Genomic DNA, 10,533 nt, shown 5'->3' with positions numbered 1-10,533 from the left:
ACATGCCATAATTTTAGAATTTAATTAGGATTATTTTATTCATAGCCAGAAATTTTTCTAACAGAATAGAAGTATTCTTAAATTGATTCATTAGTTACCTCATTTATAATAATTACCATTTCATTACCTCTTTTTTTTAGCTTTAATAATAGCAATATCTGGTCTAATCTTTCTGATTCGAGCTTTGCATATGTGTTACCGTTATCGAGAAACAGAACGTATCGAATTTCCTTGAAAAGAAGAAGAAAATAAAATGAAAATGGTGGAGAATTTTAACATAATTTGATAGTCAGATGGGAGAGGATCTAAGTTCCTCTAATTCCAAATAGTTCCATAAGGGTATGTATAGAAGTTAGATTGTTAAAATTTAAATTTCATTTGATAAGTTTACCAATAGAAAGTTGCGGACTTTTAGAGACCAAATGATGGGCTGATTTTTGATGTGTGTTGGTCGGATGACTGCTTTCCAATGAATAGAAAAGCTTTGGTTTTGATCCTGGTTGTTGTTTTGCGGTGATTGTTCGAGCAAAACATCCAAATCCATATCTTTCTTTTTCACTTATCATTTGTATATATGCTGATCTGGCCTGAGAAAAATAAGTAGTTAATTGAAGAAATTCAGCAGGAAGTATCAATCGGCATGCTTACTAAGATAAATATATTGATAATGATGACGAGATAAAAAAAAAGAAAAATGATAATGATATGGTAATAGTGACGGCAATCTAAAATTTAAATATAACTAAAATAGCTATTTATAAATGGTAGAAGAATGTTTGCTTCACTTTTACAACTGATAAATAAAATTTTATAATTGGTATTCAAAAATATTTTCAGCGAAGCAAGAAAAAGTAAATTACAGCACCTGTATAGAATCTCGATTTGTTCAATGACGTGAAAATGTAGACGTGATGAATACTTCCTAATTAACTTAAGAATGGTTCGAAAAGGTAATCATCTTCCTGTCGTTCTACAACCTCATCACATAATATAAAATATTTTGGATAGTTTCTGTGAAAAATTAAATAAATTTGAAAAATTCTTTTTTAATGTAAGATGAAAAGTCCGGATATTTCTCTTGTCACCATTCAATCGTATTATATCGCATGTCCCCTTTTTTATCACATAGAATCAGGAAAAAAAAAAACATGAAACCAGACGTTTTCGGGACTGCATAGACTTGTGATTGATTCAAAGGTTGAAGGGAACTAAATTTAGCATCTAACGGTTGTTCGTCTCAGGTATTTCTTATTTGTTTACAAAGTTTGTAATCATTAGTTTCAAATTTTGAATGATTTTTTGGATAAGTATGAATGTAAATGCATGTTGGACAATGAAAACTTTACATGGATAAGCAATTAAATGGAACATCAAAAATGAGCGCAGTTGGAATGAAACGAATTGAGGAGCAATAGAAAACGGCTCATAAATCATGAAATGATCCGTTGGACATATTTGTTTGACTTTTCTAAAAACATCATATGCTACCGTCATTTTCTTCCATACTATAGCAGAAAGGTAATAAAGCTGTGGGTACATTATTATTTTAGTTTTATGATTTGAATATAAATCCATCAAAATGGACAAGAATGCCATTGAATCAATTATACCTTTGCTATCCATATTCATCGGATTACGACAGGTCTGCTTCTGGCTATTAATAATTGTAAAAGATAAATATGTATTATCATAATTCACTTTTAGAGGAGTGTGATCACTGAGGAAAAATAATGAAGTATAATAGGTTGTTGTCATTGAGAAAAGGATGGAGGTAAAGTAACAGCGTAGTACGAATGATTTATATCAGAAAGTTTTTAAAGCAATCATTAGACAATTTCTTATCGTTCCTATCAATAGATCACTAAACAACTAATTACTATTAATACTAAAATATTTAATTCAAGCTCAATGCTAGAACTTACAAATTTAAGAGCTTCCAAGCGCTTAAATTACATAGTTTGATCTCTTCGTAATACATCTTCACAAACTATAAAGTTTCGTGTTTCAATTGGTCTCATCCTGAATTACAATATGCTTTTATCAAAGCATTTCCGGAAATAAAAGTTACCACAAAAAGAAATGAAGGGCGCAATAGATCAGTTCTGTGTGCGATGATCTGAATTCTAATGAGGCATGATAAGAGTTATGCATGAAAATAGAAAAATAGGTTGGGAACGGGAAATATATTCCTATTTGCTTGTAACAAAATGAGAAACTTCGTGTACGATCCCCGAAATTTTTTACTTTTTGCAAAACACGAATGAACATTATCCTTTGTAGGATGGAAATGTTTTCTCTCGGGAAATCCTGCTAATTAATTCATCCGGAAGAATATAGCACAAGAATAATATAATGTATCTCACATATAATAGCTTTTGTTGTTTACGGTAAGTAACCCAAACATTACTATCGTTATGGTATCAGGTTAAACTATCCATCATTATACTGTAGGTTAAAGATTTTATAGCTTAAAACACGTACGTGTAGGAATACTACACATTCCAAGAAAATATATATATATTTTTTTGTATTAGAATAGAAAAAAAAAAAAGAAAAGTTAATGGAAAGATATTAGAGAAAGTAATAACGGAGTGAAATGAATAGGTATGTGCAATACCTTCAATTAACTTCATCAGTAAGATCTACTTAAGTAACTGATAGCTCTACAGAGTATCAATTAACAATTACGGGAAAAGGGTTAATTTGTGTTGACTTTAGTCAGTCAATAAAGTGTAGAAACAATGCACTTACTACTCTTCCACTAGTCTAAGCAAACAACAAATAAATGGACAAATGCGGATATGGTCAGTGGGTTCATCCCATACAAATTTTCATAGCAAACAATGTCGTGATGCTGCAGGAAATGATGCCTAAAATATATTCAAAAGGGTTTTAACCATATTCACTCAATACAAAATTAATTTGCATAAACCGGGTTCACACAATTTCCTATCGAATTCTTTTTGTTGTTCGTTCAGTTAAATAATGTAAAATGAGTTCTGAAAACACCAGTATTTCTAAATTGTTTCATTGATTGATATTGGTTGAGATGAAGGTTTGAAATCCATCTTATCACTCACCTATCAGTTAATTAATATAGTAAGAGTTAGGTAAAACATGGAATAAAATTCCAAGGAAGTTTATTGCTAAATTGGAAATAAAATGAATGATCAATTATCGATAAAACGAATCGGCTGCGATTCTTTGTTAATTTCATTTATTTCTTTGAAAAGAATAAGGAAGAATCCGAAAGATAAAAATCGTTTGTTCTGAAAGAGTTGCAAATGTTAACAGACTAACTTATTTGAAGTCCTTCTAGCTATGAATTTGTCGAAAGTTTTAAATTTTCAGAAGAAACTTACAGTTAGTGGAAAATGAGACTATTTTACACCGTCAGTTGGTAGTTTCCCGAGAAATAAGCAAACTTTAAGTGGCTGAGTTATAATTGGAACAAATGTTTTTGCAAAAAGCGTTTATGTATATGTATGTGTGATGCTTATGTTTTCCAGTTCTTTTTAAAAAATTTTTTTCTTGTTCGACTTTTAAAAACTAACTTCAAACTAGCAATGGAAAATATAAAAACTATGCGATGAGATGAAAAATGGAAAGGGAAGAGATTCTACTTATCTTTGACCTTTAAACTTTTTCCAAGCATCTTCGCCTTTTTTTTCTTTATCTTCGTTTCTTTGCCCTTTGTCAATGATTTTTTTGATAACAAATGTTGACTACATGTGATGAGGATACAAAGTGAACTGTGATAACTCCGTCTGAAAAGTAAACAAATGTGGGTAGCAAAAGCGGAAGTGTGAGGAAGCGCAACATAATTTGCTCGTGAAAGATGTGGGCGGACGTCAGACTTTGTCAATTCAAATTTTTGTCGCCACAAATTTGTTTAATAGAATTTGGGATTCGAAAAATGTGAAAGTTTTAATCACTCGATTGAAGGAAAATTGATGAAAGGAAGTGAAAAGCGAATGAATGGAAAACTGTGAAGTGTTCCAGTAGAATATTAGTCAGAATATAAACAAAAGTAAGAAGTGGACCGAGAGAAATTCAAGATGGTGTAGTGGGGGAGATAATATTATTATCGCATCCCTTATTGCAGAAAACGGAAGATTGACACCTGTCCACCTGTGGCTTCATTTTATAGTTCGAGAAGCAGTTGTTGTGGCAACAGGTCGATTTGCTGACACATTTATCAATTAGCTAAATTAATCTAATTATTACTCAGCACTCCCGATAAAATAAGCTTGTTTTATAAAAAACGAAAGATATTAGCGCATATTAGTGAGCAATTTTTTACCCTCCAGAAATTGTGGAATTTTTTTTCAGTTTGATAAAAAAAAGGTACGTAAAGCTTGAAAATATAATTTATCAATTTTCAGTATAAATTCGACAAAATGCATGTGAAGATAAAAAGTACAAACAAACATAATAGTTAGGTACACAAAATGATTTTGAAACTTTCCCTTCTCTGATAATAAATGACTTACAAATTCTCTTTTGTCATTCAGTTAAACGTTCATTTGACATTTTGAATGATATTACCACGAAAAAAATTGCACAATTTATAAAATTTCAGGAATATTCTATGCGCGAATTGCAATATTTGGTTTGTTGTGAGTAGTAATATAATATTCCGATAACTTGCTTATAGGTGCGCAAACCTGCGTGCTTTCATTTAAACTTGCCAAATCCAATAATACTAAAACACTTAATTTGATTTGACCTATCTACTCTCGATCAAATTATTATTGTCACAAATTTAGTACACAATCAATATTCTGAAGTTTAGATTTTGAGGTTATAAATTAATCGATAACGATTATTGCTTGCACACCTATGATGAATGCATATGGTCAAATGACTTAACCGTAAACAAAGATTATAGGAAAAATAATTTAAGTTTAGCCTTTCTTCCTTGGGAAAATTTCAGAGGTAAGGTGGGTAAATTAGAAGCAAATAAAGAAGACTGCAAATGATGAATTCACATCAAAACTTTCAAAATGATTATATCTTTTTTTCGGGGAAACAGCAAACGAATTTTTTTTTTCGTTAGCAAGCATTGCGGACATGAAAATGTCAACTATAATAAACTGTGCTTTGCTCTCATTACATTTACAGTCAATTTTCCTAACTAATAGAGGACTTTTTGTGAAGATTTGTTGAAGAGGAAGCTAATCTAAGCATTACTCGTTCTTCTCTTCTTTTAAATAAATTTTAAAATTTGTAAAATTTCGGTATTTCCTCAAGTATAACATTGGAAAAAGAAATATTATTGGAGTTCGTTTCCATTTTTAATAAAAAAAAGTAAAAAAAATGAAGAGAAAATTCCCTTTCCTTTCTTTGCGTACAATTTTTTAAGCAATAAAATTGTTCCCTTTTCCATGCATTTGAATAATTTTTAATAAAATAGAAAAAGAAATGACATGCAAAGAAAATTTTCGTCATTTTCCGTACTTCAAAATATTTTCGAATTGAAAATTTTATCAAAAATAATAATAATTGCAGGGGAAAAATTTAGTTGGAAAAGATAGTGAAAGCATTTTAAAATAGCAGAAGTACTTCATTTCTTTTGCATATCATAAGGATACTCGAAATTATATATCATAAATTATAACGGGTTGATTACTACGACATTTTTAGCATCAACAATTCTGAAATTGCTCTGGGCATTGATAGTTGCATTGTTACAGCAAACTTATCGTACTATCAATGCGCAGATGACACAAACATGGTAGAGAAAATTTTTTCGGCTTTTTGAATGGGAACAGTGGAATAAGAAAAAGGAAAAATAAAATTTGTTTTGAAAGTATCAATAAGAATGTGCGAATTAGTATTGGTAAAATGTGAAATACTGGCTTAATTGCAAGGTACAATAATAAATGACCTCGAAGATTGCGTCTACTGTTCAGAAGAAAACAAAGGATTGTTTAACGGAAGCTTCATTGAATATTAATTGTTAACGATTGATTTACAATAAAGGAGAAAAGTGATTAGGGAAACAGAATTGCTCGTAAAAATGTTATAAAACATATGTTGATCTTGAATATGAGGTCAGCTTCCTGCGCAGAAGCGGTGATGAGGACATATGGATGTTATTATTGTCACTGCTACTACTGTCAAAGAAGCATATTCTAGTAATTACTACTAATCAAATCTGATAGTAATGATTTGAGCACATCTATAATGATAAAAAAAAAAATGTAATGGTTGATGTGAAAATCAATTCATTGCTCACTCAATTTCGATATCCATCCGTACATTGCCTGTGAGGAAGTAAAATTTTAAATTTTGAAAAAAAGAATTGGAATCGTTTTATCTTCTTATATACAAAAATGAAGCAAAAATGTCGTCAAAATCAAATTTATAATAAATTTGTTTACAGCCGAAATCATATGAATGAGGCCGAGACGGCAAAGAAGCATATTCTAGAAATTACTATTATTGAATTGGCCTTACTCCTTACTGAATAATGCCATGGTTTCCATATGCTTCTTAGACTTGAACTATGCTTGAAGTAATCATGCTAGGTATACAAATACATAAGCAGAAGTGTTCTAAGACCAATTTGTGAATTATAGGTCAAAACGAAAAGAGTGAATACCAATTAGGCAAATCAATTAGGGTTGAATTTTTGATAAATAAAATATTCCACACCTCCTGGTGAAAGCGTAGAAAGCTATTTCATCACAAAGTTGTCTCTGATAGCGTGCTTCTCATGATTTTTTCGAAAAATTCATTAGTCAACCAATTCTGAAGTATGTCGAACTCTTCCATGAGCTTCTCAAGAAACTTCTAGATAAGTCAGTAAATATCCGAGAATCAACAAAGCAAGGCTAGCATACAAATTATTATCCCAAAGTGTTGTCAGTAATGTGTCACATTCATCAACGAAATTATTTGACAAAATTAAGATTCACACTGGATTAGTTTTGCTACAAACTTACAGAAAAAATTGGTGGACAGGTAAAAACTTAAAAAGATAAAACGGACCCATTCATTTGTACCTATTACAAATTATCAAAAAATTATTCGGTTGTTTTGCATATCAATATCACTAAACAGATTTGACATATCAATTACCGAAGGATTGGTCTCCAAGATGGGAATGCTTCATTCTGCTAGTTAAATTGACGAAAAAAAACACTTCCAGCATTGCTGGGATGGAGTACACAACTGTACTCCAATTCGGATTGTTATATATATGCAAATCCGGATTGTTTCATCCTTAAGAATATGAACTAGGGAAAAAGAAATACAATGAAACATAAGGAGAAACCGGAACGATATTCTTGGCGTAATGGAGTAATGAATAAACGAAGAAGGATGCTACTAGTACTAGTACAGAATAATATCGGTTGTCAATTAGTTTGCATTCATAGTTTTGAGCGAAAGCTAACTGATTTCGGCTAAATATATTCGAAACATTATCGAAGAAGTTGATGGGAGCAAAAATAAGCAAGATGAAATAGAAGCCGACATAAAAGATCTGACCCGAAAGTTCATAGTTGATCGAATGACAAATGTTTTTTCTGGATTATTTCTGATCACAATCTTTATTATATCAGGAAGAATTGAATTTCAACTTATGCAAGCGGCTCAAATCAATGAACGATATTGAAATTTTCATTTCTTCAGTCACAATCTATACCAGCTCGAATTTTAGGATTTGAAATTTTTTTTCCCTTCTGAGAAAAAGCACATCGGAACCTTCAAGATTGAAGACTGAGGAAGATTGCATGGAGAGATATCAAAAGAAATTGATCACATATTGATTAAATCGTCGTCTTTGGCAGTTTCTACGCTTGACTGTATTTTCATAAATAAAACTAATTTTATTTCTTAAGTTTAAAGCTGTAACAAAAAGTACATTTAATGAATTTTACGGGAACTTTAAGGAGCTTAAGTAAGCGCAATTGAAGACATTTTTAAGGCATACTATTCAAACGAATCGCTTGACTGTCCATTTTTAAATTTTTCACACTTTGCAAATGATGACAGACAAAATTCAAAGATCACAGTTATTTTCATTACATTTATGAAGTGTTCTGAGTCATTCATAGACAATAATACAGGTTGGGATCACTGAAATGTATCACTTTGTTTTTTTTTTTACTAATTCCTTTGTTGCAAATACTTTTCGAGCTTTGTATTGAATTCGTGACGACGTGCTTGGGCCCATATTTTCTGAAATCAGTTGACATAAGAAATATAATGATAGTAATAATAATAATAATAATAATAATAATAATAATAAATAATAATAATAATAAAAATAATAAAATAATAAATAAAATAATAACAATAATAATAATAATAATAATAATAATAATAATAATAATAATAATAATAATAATAATAATAACAATAATAACAACAACAGCAACAACAATAGCGACAACAACAACAACAGCAATAATAATAATGATAATGATAATAATAAATGACAATAACAATGATAATAATAACAAGAAAAACGGTCCATTCTATTTTTAGTGATATACCTTTAACTGTTACATTTTGATTTATATTTTTTTAAAATATGTTTTGTTACATTTTTTTTTGCCGAGGAATATTTTATGATTTATTTGTAAATGTTATGATCACACTATTCTAATTGCTTAATTATTTAATTACATTTATTCATCGTCATATTGTATTCCTTTACCAATTATTATTGTAAATATTATAGATATACTAATTTAATTAATTATTTCCAATTACTTCTTACTGACATCATTATCTTATTGTTAATGATTTCATTCATATTTCTGTTATATTAGTAATAATTAGTAATTAAAAGTATGCATAAAATGACGGAATAACCGTTTTTTTTTTTAAGTTGGAAAAAGATTTTACAGTTTTGCATTATTTAACAAAGCTAACTTATATCATTCATATGCAAATTTCTTCTTATATAATTAGACAATTTATCATTTGGCTTTATTAATCAAATAATCATTGCTAATTTGATAAATAATAACGACGGAAATTTGTTTAACGAAGAGGAAAATTAGGTGACATTGAAAGTTTTTTTAGTAAAAAAGCATTTGTCAATAATTAGTTAACTGTCAATATTCATTATAAGCTAATTGCAAAGAAAAAGAAAAATAAATTAGCCTTAACATTTTGTGGCATCTTTCACATTTCTTGTCTTTTTTTTTCAATTTCGTCGCATATCTAATGGAAGAAAAGCCAAGGGAAGCAAAATTATATGACATTTGACAATTTATGTTGAGATATTATCATAGATAATTGTATTTTATGAAAGTTAGAAAATTTAAAAAATTTACCAAATGGTTTGCGTTTTTTTGTAGTTTCAAATGCAATATTGAATTAAAAAAAAATGTATTGAGATGTTTCAGCGTAATGAAATTGCAAATAATTAGCCTAAGATTAAGTTTTTTTCCTTTTCTTTTTTGAAGATAACAATTTCAAAGGCCGTAAAACCATTTTTACGCAAATGATTAATATTTTAATTGAAACAGTAATTACAATCATTAATATTTTGCACAAATTTCAGGAATAAATCATCAATTTAATTAACTTAAACTTCATTTGCTATTACATTTTTTTTGATAACAGAAATTTACGATGCAATTTTTTTTCAAACATGATTCATAAATTTGCCAATTCAAATTTGAAGTTTCTTTTAATAGTTCAAAATAACATATGTAATCTTGTCCAATGATAATTAAATACCACCTGTCGAGAAATTTACGACAACATTTTCAAATTTGTTGTCAATTTTTAAATTGACTAATAAAAAAAATTGAATGAAAACTTATTTATATCCTCACTTTGCTCAGGCATTTAATAATAAAATGTTAATGTTAAACAAATAAATAAAATGTTATCAAAAAATAATAAAATGTTTTTTTTTCTTTGAAATTTTAACTTTTTTCAAATATTGAAATGAAAAAAATTTCAATATTCTCAGATGTTTTCCCCAATGAGCATCTCTATTTGTCATATGAAAATGACATTTTCTAGAAATCATTTTTATATTCAAAATATTTTCATTGCAATTTATAATTTCCGCCAATAGGAATTTAAATTAAAAAAAAATGGCTTATTTAGGAAATATTTTCTTAAAATTTGATCAAATCAATTTTTTTCGCTAATTTTTATTTTTTTTTTAAATAATTTTGGTTTTTGCAACGTTTATTTCATAAATTAATATTATTCGAACTCAACTGTGTGTCAAAAAATATTAATAATAATGATAATTAATTAATGATTATATATGTTGTAATTAAATTTGAATACCTTTTGAAATAAATATTCTACCCGTTTATTTCCGTTCTACTCAAGCAATACTATTTCATAATAATTTTCTATTTATTCTAGGCTAAAAAGGTATAAATAATTGAAACTATCAATATTATCAGTTGTTTGATAGCTGTTATCATATATCTGCCATATTTTAACATAAAACCATAAATGATAAGTATAAATTGTTCAAATCAGAATTTTTACCTCTCTCTCTCTCTTTCTCTTCTCTCTCTCTCTCTCTCTCTCTCTCTCTCT

At 28.7% G+C, this 10,533-nt stretch overlaps 1 protein-coding gene across 1 annotated transcript; it reads right to left on the bottom strand.

Moving 5' to 3' along the window:
* Positions 1-374: 374 nt before the first annotated feature.
* Positions 375-1,755, bottom strand: LOAG_09374 (hypothetical protein; the record flags this gene model as incomplete). The annotated part of the gene is made up of 3 exons (XM_003144902.1): positions 375-587; positions 1,342-1,505; positions 1,611-1,755. The coding sequence occupies 3 exons, from the start codon at positions 1,753-1,755 to the stop codon at positions 375-377; spliced, it is 522 nt and encodes a 173-aa protein (XP_003144950.1).
* Between the last annotated feature and the right edge of the window lie 8,778 nt (positions 1,756-10,533).

This window comes from Loa loa (genome assembly GCF_000183805.2).
Source record: "Loa loa unplaced genomic scaffold supercont3.150, whole genome shotgun sequence".
Taxonomy (NCBI): domain Eukaryota; kingdom Metazoa; phylum Nematoda; class Chromadorea; order Rhabditida; family Onchocercidae; genus Loa; species Loa loa.
This window is presented reverse-complemented; position numbering and strand designations above follow the sequence as displayed.